We start from the raw sequence: 12,195 nt of genomic DNA on the forward strand, positions 1-12,195 counted from the left end.
TAGCATTCATAACAAACGTTAATGGCATAGTTTGAAATAGTGTACAGGGACAGGGGGACGTGGCTGTTCATGTGCATAAATCTTTGAAAAAAGCAGGACATATTGTGAAAGTCGAGAGCAGAGCATATGGGATCTTGGGCTTCATAAATATTGAGTACAAAAGCAGTGAAGTTATTCTGCAACTTCATAAAGTTCTGTTAAGCTGCAACTAGAATATTGCAAACAGTTCTGGTCATCAATTTTGAGGAAGGATACGAGGGTCCCTGAGAGGGTGCAGACGAGATTTACCAGAATGGTTCCAGGGTTGAGGGATCTTAGGTACATGGTTAGATTGGAGAAACTGTGATTGCTCTCCTTACAGCAAAGGCGATTGAATGGAGATTTGTTGGAGGTGTACAAGATTAAGAAAGAAATTGTTCACATTAGCTGATAGTATAAGAACCAAGGGACACAGATTTAAAGCTCTGCACAAGAGATGCCGCGGGATATGAGAAAGGACTTCGTTCGCACAGCGATCGTGTAATGATCGGGATAATGATTGATTCAAAAGGAAATTGGATAGGCACTTGAGGTAAATAAACTTGCAGGGCTACGGGGATACAGCGAGGAAATGGAACTGATTGGACTGCTTTACAGAGAGCTGGTATAGACTCGATAGGCTGAATGGGCTTCGTCTGTGCCGTTTTGACTCTATGACTATGACGATCAGTTGCCACTTCAAACCTTACGTGCCTGAGCTCGAATGAACTATCTCATCCTGCCTACCAATGGCGAATAGTGCTATTAAACCATTGTTTAATTTATGCCTGTGTATTATAGTTTGCACATTTTGTTCAAAGCTTGGGCATGGACGGAGTTAAATATTAAACCAGAATTCTGTAAGGGGTAGACAGACAGCGAATGGATGTTGACACGCACGCAATAGCAAACATTTGGACATCTCTTCTCTGCACTTAACTTGCTCGTTTTTTTTTGCTTGTCTCATCGCCACATTCTTTTGCTAAACTGTAACGACAATTGCAACACACCAAGGTTCATTTGACAGCAACTCCTTGTCCTGTGACTTCTGCCCCCGAAAAACGCAAACATCAAGCTCTAGAAACAGCGTCATCTCCAAGATCCCATCCTGGTCACATGCGGTGCACCGCATATGGTTTGCTCTTCCGACTCGATGATTTTCATCAAGGAGCAGCCGATTGTTTGGCGGATCTCAATGTCCCTCCCAATTTGCATTCTTTGGCAGCATTTCAAACGTCTCCTGGCTTCATTCTTTGACGTCTTCTCTGTATCTCAGTAATGCCACAGTACATGCTTACATAGTTGCATGTTGCTCCATTTAAATGATCCACCTTTCGGCTTTACCAGCTCCTTTCTCACATGGACTTGGTACCGAGCAATGCTCAGCGTATTATTAGATTCATATTTAGAGGAGAAGACAACATATAATCAAAGCCATTTGCAATGAGACATGGAAAATCTTTGAACAGGGTCCTTAGCCCCATTAGAGAAGAAGGCCGCAGAACAAGTGAAAGGAGGCTGGGATTTGGAAAGTTAATCCCAGCAGAGGGCTGTTTCCTAAGGCCCTCCAGTACACTGAAATCTAATGTGCTATCTGAAGGATGGTCATACATGAGAAGCTGTCCGTATAATGTGCTTGTCATGCCAGCTTAACACTCCCAGTATCAATTCTTTCTTATCCTTCCATGCTTCTACTCAGAGCTGCCTCCTCCCCTTCTGGTTTGTCATGAAGTAGCCGTTGTAAAATCGTAGCTGTAGCCCAACCAGGACTCTGTCACTGCAAGTTATTCCATAGACATTCATTTATAAGAAGCATTAAACACAGAAGGCCGAGATACACAGCAGCAAAGCAGCACAAAGTGTGAATGACGGGGCATGGTGGAGAGGAGCAAGTGGAACATGAGGACCGGCAACTCCGACTGCTGCGTGAAAGCACCTTCCTCCATGTTGTTGAGGTCAGAGAGCCTGATTTCCCTAGTCCAGGTTTCAATCGTAGATTGCTGTCAAAGCTTGATGATTATTGAAGCCATTTCAGAATCTGCCTGGAGACTTCCTACAAATGTGTCAAGGCCTGCAGCAGTCACATGAGGGGAAGCTGAAAGGCAAGCTGCAGAACCAGCAAACAGCCTTAGAAACGTGGCCATCACGCGATTGGATGTATTAAAATGTCTTTCACACGGCAGATTTAGAAAATTTCTCCCCAGTGTAAACATCTTGACAAGTCACGAGTTGGGTATTTTGCAATGAGTGGCCCAGATCTTGACACCTGAAATCCTACCCAATACATACAAGGCTCAGGTTTGCAGTGTGATGAAGAACACATCACTCGGAAAGGTGAATACAATTCAGGAAAGAGCAATTTTTCTACTTGGCTCCACTGTAATAAGGCTGTACAGTCATCCTTCCTACTTCACAGTGCAGTGTGGCTGGAGTATATACAAACACAAGAGGCACTGCAGGAGCTCAGCAAAATGACGTCAATAGCATCTTTCTCCCCCGCACACACTATGATTAAGCAATAGCATCAGCGACTGTCATCTCCAATTTCCCCTCCAAATGAATTGGACATATATCGGCCATTCCTTCATCGCTGGTTGTTCAATAACTTAAGTAAATATGGGCATTATTTTTGCTGGTTGATGAGTGAGAAATTAGAAGTGTTCAATTAAATATGAACAGCAAAAGAATGAAAAGGGATATTGAGGGATAATGCAAAAAGACACAGTTAAGGAGTGTGAAGAAGCAGTAGAGTATTGGGGTAAATGGACTATTGTTTCAGGAAGCCAGGATAGGTGTGATGGAACCTCGTTCTATGTTGTAAAAATTATATAATTCAAAAGAAGGCTACAGCAATATTTGCTGCTTTAATGTTGGGGGGCTGGGGGGGGGGGGCGGGGGTTAAAAAATATGACATTGCATAGAGGCAAAAACCAACTAGAATGATTGCCAAGCTTAAGCATGAGGTACTGGCCGGGTTGAAAAAAGCAGGGTTAAAAGGGGCTTTTAAGGAAGCTCTTAAAGAAGGAGAGAGAGAGAGAGAGAGATGGAGAAGGAAAGGTGTTAGATTCCAGATTCTTGGCCCACATCTTTGAAGACACGTCTGCCAATCATAGCTCAAAGTTGGTAGTCTGAGTACTGTGACATTTGGAATGCAATCAGAAATGGCTCTGAGTTGTTGCACTAGAAATGCAGCACCTGTTGCAAGTTACATGATATTGTTATTTAAATAATTTAACGATGAGAACAAACGGATATTTCACCCCATTCTTTAATTCCTCCCTGAATTTATCCTGGGTTAGTGCATATATGCAGGTGTTGGTACAAGAATTTAGAAGCCGCAGCATATATCCAAATTGCTGAGCAACATAAATGGGATCGCTAAGATTTTTATCTGCATAATTATAGTTTCTAACCTTCCAGTTCAAAGAATGTACAACATATGTAATCCACAGCAGTATAAAATTGGTGGACAAGGCAAAGAGTAAAATAATGGATTTCCTTCGATTTTCCATTTCTGGATCAATATGGTTCTGTCCATTTCCATGGCCCCGGAGCCCTCTCCGGAGTCGATTGGCTATTATAATATTTTTGACAGTCAGTGCATTGAACACCAAAATGAAAACAAATGGAAGCAGTGGTGTTATAATACTGTCAATCCACTCACACGCTGTCCAAAAGAATGAGGTATAATAGTTTGGGGCTACGATGCAAAACCATGGTACGTTGTGAATGACAATTAAAGGAACAAATAGAAAGTACCGGGGAATGCACCTCAAACAGCTGACAACACTCACAACTACTATAATGACAGCCGCAGTTTTCTTAGTGCAATACCTTGGTTTTACCTTCGGGCAGCAAATGGCTACAAACCGATCAAATGTGAAAGCGACTGTGAACCAGACTGAACAGTCCAGGGCTGCAAGAAGCAAGACGACTCTCACCGCACACACAGGAGTGATGAACAAGAAACTAACCGGGAAATAAATATTATTAATTCGATTCAGTATAATATTCAAGATGACGAGCAGTAGATCTGCTGCAGACATTGCAACCAGATAGCGGGTGATGCATTTCGACAGGCCACAATTCCCTCTGTTCAGGATCACAATTGCCACTAAGTTAACTGTAAGAAAAAGAGTGAAGCAGGTTCATTTAGGGTCTGAAATCACAGCAAAAGCATCAGATTAATAGGTTTACAATGATACAAATGCAGTAATTGAATCTATTTTAATGTTTGTTCTCAGATCATTCTCATGCCTAATAACACTTTGAAATTTCAAGGAGTACAAAAATACCATGCAATCAATGAAGCAAAAACAGAAGATTAGCAATAAAAGTCAAGAATGAATAGAAACATTATATGAAGGAGATAAAATACATCTAAAATGGATTGAAATATTTTAGTTTAAGGTTGTCATCGTCGAATGATTCACGTGGGCAAGTGATGAAATTGAGTTAAACTAAATTCAACAGAGCTGCTAATGTGTGGTCGGCAACTAGAATCAACCAGCTATCTTTATCTATTTAATAAAGGATCATGAATTATTGAATAATCGTTCCATTGTCTACCCTTTTCCAAAGTTAACAATCCCAGACTCTTCCACCTCTCCCCACAGCTGAGATGCCTGAAGCTCAGCATTTGGATTGTTTCCTTTTTCTGTTCTGATTCCAGTGCTGAAGCAGCCTTGACTGGGGTATGGTGGCTAGAACCGAGAGTCACAGCAAGCAGTCAACCACAATCAAAGTCATAGATTATAATGAACAATGAAATAAATCAATCAGAAGATGACATTAAATTGGATAGGATAAACAGATTGTTTGAAGATTACTGAAATTATTATGGGGAATTTAACGAAAGGCAAAGATACAGACGAGTGAGAGTGAATCAATGGATCAGCTCGACATCTTGGCATTAGACTCGACATACTCATGGGTTTTTGAAGGGGGAGGGAGGGTGGGTCAGGAAGTTCGAGTGTAGGGGATTTGGCTGCTGTGTCATTGGCCGAGGTCTCTGGGTAACATTCTTTCTCACTTTTACTAGCCACATTGATACATGTGCATTGATTTGAGGAGACAGTTGGAGGAAGGGACAGGTAGGAGGTAGGAGAAGGTAAGGTGCATAAAAGCAGCAATAGAAAGACAGGAATGGCTGATAATTTATAAAAGGAGTGTTTTTATCGCGATTATATTAATGGAGTAGTCGGAAATTCAATGCCAGTTTGCAGATATAATCAGCTACAATTCAGGTACATCAGCTAGTGTATTGTCTTCATTTGTGAGCACCACTATTCAGGAAGGATCCAAAGCATTTAACGAGAGGAAACCGTTGAGATTTAATAGAATAGGGCCGGGAGGGAAGATTTCAAATATGTGAAGAGAGTGAGAAGCTGAAATCATTCTCCTTGGAGCAAAGAACGATAAAAATGAGATGTAATGGACGATTTCAAAGCAATGAAGAGTTTTAGAAGTGCATTAAAAAAATGTGCCCCTCATCAGGAGTAACAGGAGAAAGAAAATGCAGTTTTAAGATAATTCGCAAAAAAGGAGTGCGGATTGGGAATTTTTTATTGCTTGGAGAATTGCTATGGTCTGAAATGCATGGCCTGAAAGGCTGCAGGAAGCACATTTAATTGTAACTTTCAAAATCGTTTTGAATTTCTACGGAAAAAAAGGAAAACATTGCAGGGCTATGATATGAGTAAAGAGCAGTGAAGTAGACGATTTGATAGCTCTGTCAGAGGCACTGGAAAGATGGAACAGATGCTCTCTTTCTATGCCGCATAAAAAAATGAAATTTAAAACAAAAAACTGTTGTCAGTATAAGTGACCGTGATGGCATTGGATTGTCCTGCAAATCCAACTGGTTCACGAATATCTTTTATTCAAGGAAATCTGCCATTCTTATTCTGTCTGGTCAACTCTTAATCACCCTTTGATATGACCCAGATAGACATTCAGTCTTCTCAATGACTAAAATGCAGCACTGTGGAACACATTCACGTCACGAACTACAGACGTTTAAGCAGAAGTCCCACCACCAACTTCTCAAGGGCGCTTTGTCACGAATGGATGAAAAACAAGAGCAAATTATAGTATTTGTGTGCACTTTGGTGTCATTGTATGCTGTCAATATCCACAGCATGTTATGTTGAAATGCCACTGTGTTCAACTTGCTTAAAATGGAGGTGGGGAGGGCGGGGAGAAGATTACTTCACAACAGAACGTGGGACCGCTACTTGAAATCACATGACCTAGAAACCACCCTTTCTAGCATGTCTAATTTTGAAACAATGTCACTTGAAAGAGAATAGCTCTTACGAGAAACAGCTGCCTTGAAGGCGTGCACCTCATTGTCTCCATGGCCGACAAGGCGAAGTCCAAAGCCACAGTCTGAAAAGTAGCAAGAAATTTGTCAAAGTTCTCTGCCAGTTTCTGACTCATCTAAAAGGGTAGAATCGGAATCCAAACTGCCTCAGCTTATCTCCGAAAGTGCATAAGAAGCAAGTTAAAGAGAAATTTCTGACCACTTCTCCTCAACTCGGCATTTACAGTCGGTTAATTCCAGCTTTATACTTTTGAGTTAGTTGGAAAAACAAATCGGACTCTGTTTTCAACTGAGACCCCCGTTAGTTTGTAATTAAGCTATTTTCTACTTGGTAAATTCCTTTGACCGTTTTGATGCCTTTACCTTGTGTTATACGTTTATGTGCGTGCGTTGCAAAGTTAATCCCCTCCTGAGTCTAAGAGTGTGTGTTAATAAGCATAACATCTTTTTTTCAAACTTTAACTACAGTTTTGTTGTTGTTCTTTAAATATCAAGGTTCACAAACTGAAAGAATGGAAAAATAAGCCATCAGGGTTTCTTTTTTTAAAAAAATGACAAACGTAAATCAAAATCTGCTTCTGGACAGGTTGTAGAAAACAGAGAAATGTATTTTTAAAATTAGCCACCTGTTCAGAGCACACTCGGAATGGGCAACATGTGCCATTCCAACCAACGAGGAACACATCCACAAAATGAATATGAAATGTAAGTTCTCATTTAATTACCATGCATCTGGTAAACTGGTTTGGGAACAAGTCACCTTTTACATATTTATTGATCCTATTAATTATTTTGCTATGCATTAAATATATTCAGTATATGTTGTTACGACCAGGTGAGAAGGGATCTAGAGGTTCCTCTCAGCCTTTGCCTGGTTTAACCAGAACATTTTTTCATCAATTTTCAAATGAAAAAAAATGATATTAATTTTAATTTCATTTTAAAACACCTTGTTTTTAGCCCTCTCAGTGAATCCTTGTTCACTGTTCTAATTGTAAGGCAAATAATTCAGACCGTTTCCCTAGATTTAAACAAGAAATATGGAAATTTATTAATCATAAGCTCTAACCCGGTTAACGAATCTGATGATGAGACGCAGCCATGCTAACATGCATACATGATAAACATGCACATGCAAATAGCGAGAGAAAAAGTAGAAATGAGTAAAGGGGAAATGACTGATGCAATAGATGGGTTTCAATTTTACTGCCGTTTGCATTTGCTGAGGAGTCTTTGGTTTGCCAGTAAGTCCTGCAACTCGTTGAGGCCCAGTGAAACTTGTTATGAGGTCGGGGTTTTTTCTCTCTTGAGGTTTCCGTGTCTTCCATGGGTCTGGTGGCTTGGGAGGAAGTGAAGGAGAGAAAGAGTGGCTTCCTTTTTCCAGCTTCAGTTGCACACTGATTTCTGTTCCTTTCTCAGTGGCACAATTCAAAAGCCCCAGGTTGTCAATTAGGTTAGTCCTGTGAAAAGCTCCTTATTTGGAACAGTCTGTCCTGCGAGATTTGTGAATTGTATTACCTTAGCAGTCTCTGGAATGTGCTTCCTTACCCCTTCAATGTCTGTTGATCAAAATCCATTTGGATTAATTGGAGCAGGGGATAGTCCTTTGTTTCCACAAGTATCGTCTCTTTGTATGTAAATATCCTTCCAACCCAGATTCTGGTGATCTTCAAACAAGTCATTTCTTCACTTCAACAACACTTTAAAATCAGTTTTCATATGACTAAATTAATATGCCTCATTCATGGCAGATGGGGATCTGCATGACAATGTTTTCAATATTTCAGAGATTCCTGATGAAATAATTTCGATTAATGATTGAAAGAAGCATTTCCTGGCACTGAGAATATGAGGTGATGTAAAGTTTCAACAACAGCTTTGGTCCTAAACCAAATTTGAAAGCAAATTGCGCGGGTGTATGTTTTTGCTGATATGGATTAAGGTGCACAAGTAAGATTCCCTCAAAATCTTTTAATTACTGGGCCAAACTGCAGATTTGTAGTTGAATCATTAAAAGCAAGAAGGAGAAACAGATGTGTGGAACAATGTAAGACTCCATCTCAATCGCTGCAATGCTGTTGGGTTGGACTACTACTTGCTAGGTCTTACCTTATGTTCACGTGTGTCCATTGGACAACAATTTGAGAGGGTGCATACACTATACATTTTATTTTGGTTTCTCTTGATTTCACAGGTAATGTGCTACGTGAATGTTTATAGCTTTAACAGCAGGCATACCTCAAACTGAGGTGTCAACCTGGTGAAGCCAGAAAACAGGACTACTTACATGCCAAACAGTGTACGTGGCATGAGATAGACAGAGCTAAGCAATCCCACAATCAATGGATCAGATCTAAGCTCTGCAGTCCTGACACATCCAGTCGAGAATGGTGGTGGACAATTAAGCAACGAACAGGAGGAGGTAGTTCCACAAATATACCCATTCTCAATGATGGGGGAGTCCAGCACATCAGTGCAAATGATAAGGCTGAAGCATTTGCAACAATCTTCAGGCAGAAGTGCCGAGTGGATGATCGATCTCGGCCTCCTCCAGAAGTATCCAGCATCACAGATGCCAGTCATCAGCCAATTGGATTCACTCCGTGTGATATCAAGAAATGAGTGAAGGCGGTGGATACTGCAAAGGCTACGGGCCCTGACAACATTCCAGCAATATAATTGAAGATCTGTGCTCCAGAAGTAGTCAGGCCACGAGCCAAGGTGTTTCATTACCTACAACACTGCCATCTAACCTACAATGTGTAAAATTGCCCAAGTATGTCCTGTACACAAGAAGCAGGAAAAATCCAACCCGGCCAACTAGCGCCCCAATAGTCTACGCCCAATGATCAGTAAGGTTATGGAAGGTGTCATTGACAGTGCTATCAAGTGGCACTTGCTTAGCAATAACCTGCTCGGTGACGCTCAGTTTGGGTTCCACCAGGGCCGCTCAGCTCCTGACCTCATTACAGCCTTGGTTCAGGCATGAACAAAAGAACTGAACTCAAGAGGTGAGGTGAGAGTGACTGCCATTGACATCAAGGCAGAATGTGACCGAGTACGGCATCAAGGAGCCCGAGCAAAACTGGAGGCAATGGGAATCGGGGGAAAGCTCCCTGCCGGTTGGAATCATGCCTCATGCAAGGGAAGATGGTTGTGGTTGCTGGAGGTCAATCATCTCAGTTCCAGAACATCTCTGCATGTGTTCCTCAGGGTCCTGTCCTAGACCCAACCATCTTCAGCTGCTTCCTCAATGACCTTCCTTCAATCATAAGGTCAGAAGTGGGGATGCTCGCTGATGATTGCACAATGTTCAGCAACATTCGGAACTCCTCAGGTACTGAAGAAGTCCGTGTCGAAATGCAGCAGGACCTAGAAAATATCCAAGCTTGGGCTGATATTCAGCATGTAACAATCGCACCACATAAGTGCAAGGACCATCTCCAACAATACAGAATATAACCTTCTCCCCTGATATTCAACGGCATTACGATAACTAAATCCCCCACTATCAACATCCTGGGGGGTTACCATTTACCAGCAACTAAATTGGAGTAGCCATATAAATACCGTGGACACAAGAGCAGGTCAGAAGCTTGCAATCCTGTGGCGAGAAACTCACCTCTTGCCTCCGCAAACCTTTCCCCCATCAACAAGGTACAAGTCAGGAGTGTGATGGAATACTCTGCACTTGCCTGGATGGGTGCAGCTCCAACAACACTCAAGAAGCTCGGCACTATCCAGGACAAAGCAACCTTCTTGATTTGCATTCGGTCCACAAACATTCACTCCCTCCACCACTGATGCACAATGGCAGCAGTGTGTACCATTTATAAGATGGACTGCAGCAACACAGCAAGGCTACTCAGGCAACACCTTCCAAACCCACGGCCACTACCACCTGGAAGGACAAGGGCAGCAGATGCATGGGAACACCACCACGTGTAAGTTCCCTCCAAGCCACACACCATCCTGACTTGGAACTATATCACCGTTCCTTCACTGTCGCTGGGTTAAAATCCTTGAACACCTTTCCTAGCATGGACTGCAGTGATTCACGAAGGCAGCTTACCACCACCTTATCAAGGGCAATTAGGAATGGATAATAAATGTTAGCCTGGCCAGCGACGCCCACAAATCAAAAACAGTCACTGAAGAGGTTATTGCCGTAACTCTATTCTAACAAAAAAGGCAGAATTATTTTTATGCTGTGTTAGTTTAGGGCAAAAGAGGAGCGGTATCGGATTATTTGCTATAATATGCAGTGCGTGATATTTAATGAAATTGATTGCAAAGAACCTGGATATCGGATGCTGCATACAACAAGCACAAAATCCAATACAGCCAGTTTTGCGACATACCCGAGATGAATTTTTGCCACTCACATTATAGAACTGCACAATTGTTGATGACAGTCATCATTGAGCATGATTATTCATAGAAGAAAATAAAACACACGTCCAGTGATGTATATGAACAAATCTGGATAGTGTTAATCTGGTTGCTCTCATCTCTAAGTTAATAACAAAATATGTATCTATGGGTTGCAATGTATGATGATACAAAATAATACTGTACCATTTTACTTTTTACTGTTCTCAGAATAGAATCATTAACAACCATAATAAATGAGAGAAAGTCCACTTGATCACATTTTTCAATGAATGCAAACAAAATATTAACTTACAGCACTCACAAGAAATACATATATGAGATGACAGCAGAAATTGAAACTTTATTGTTCTATATTGATCATCTACTCCAATTACCATTATATGAAATAAAGCTGAATAATCTAATTAATGGATATTCATCATTTGATTCTCTGGAAGTGAGATTGCACAGCAGTTCGCAAAGAGAAAGAACTCAGAAATAATGCTAAATTGGAGATGAAGATACATTAGAAGTTTAATAATTATACCTCCTGCAGTAAACAGCAAAATTGCTATTGGATCAACTAGTAGCACTGTTCATATGAATCTGTAATGCACAGAGCAAGGCAAGTATGCTACAGTTCAGCAAAGGGCAAGAGCAGTAACAGTGAAATATTTGTTTGCAAGGTTAATACTGGATCTAAAGTCTTACCAATAACGCCAATAGCTGCCAGAGCAGGGTAGTAAATGCGTTCTATCTGAAAGATTACCGGGTACCCCATTTCTGTGAGAACAGACGGTTGGTGTGAGCTCAGTGATTATGACTGACCAGATTCCATAATATGTTCAAAGCAAACAGTATTTATATTGAAGGGAAACCTCCAGTGAGACAATTAGCCTGTTTGGATAACAAGCAACATTAATTACAATAACTTGAACAAGCAGTCAAGCACCACTTTTATTCCCAAGATTATTCCAAAGAAGTATAAAACGTTTAAGGACAATTGCAAAACAAACAACCATAACATTGTTCAGAACCAAAAAAATGAGGTTTGATGGTAGAAACGCAGCTGTTGTTAGAGTAATATTATTAAATGAACATACACTACACCTTTTCTAACTCAGCTTCATGTGCAATGGACGCAGACGTGTGAACACTTACCATGGGGGCTTTGTTCAGCAAATTAATTTGAACATTTCCTTTCGAGTTTACCATCATTCTGACAGCGACATTGATCACTGTTCCTTGATCATCACTGGTCAGATACCAGGAAGGCCACTTTTACCACCTGTTACGACCAGGTGTGAAAAGTGTCTAAGGGTCTTTTCAGCCTTCACCTGGGCTTATTGTATCAGTGTTTAATTTTTTTTAACGTATTGTCTTTAGAGCTCCCACTTAATGAATCCTCGTTTACAGCTTTCCAATGACAAGGCAAAGAGATGAGCACAAACAGGCCTCCTTAGGTTTAAAAAAGAAAT

General features: G+C 41.0%; 1 protein-coding gene across 1 annotated transcript; it reads right to left on the bottom strand.

Moving 5' to 3' along the window:
• Positions 1-3,236: 3,236 nt before the first annotated feature.
• On the bottom strand, positions 3,237-11,498 carry LOC137345293 (probable G-protein coupled receptor 139). The gene is made up of 2 exons (XM_068008777.1): positions 11,429-11,498; positions 3,237-4,141 (listed from the first exon to the last, which is right to left on the bottom strand). The coding sequence occupies exons 1-2, from the start codon at positions 11,496-11,498 to the stop codon at positions 3,237-3,239; spliced, it is 975 nt and encodes a 324-aa protein (XP_067864878.1).
• Positions 11,499-12,195: the final 697 nt, after the last annotated feature.

This window comes from Heterodontus francisci, chromosome 28 (genome assembly GCF_036365525.1).
Source record: "Heterodontus francisci isolate sHetFra1 chromosome 28, sHetFra1.hap1, whole genome shotgun sequence".
NCBI classification, from domain to species: Eukaryota; Metazoa; Chordata; class Chondrichthyes; order Heterodontiformes; family Heterodontidae; genus Heterodontus; species Heterodontus francisci.

Bases quoted from the DNA above. Each gene is read 5' to 3' on its own strand.
- LOC137345293 (XM_068008777.1), bottom strand. From the start codon at position 11,498: ATGGGGTACCCGGTAATCTTTCAGATAGAACGCATTTACTACCCTGCT. The intron at 4,142-11,428 runs GTAAGACTTTAG...TTTTTCTTACAG, and splicing joins GGCAGCTATTGGCGTTATTG to TTAACTTAGTGGCAATTGTG.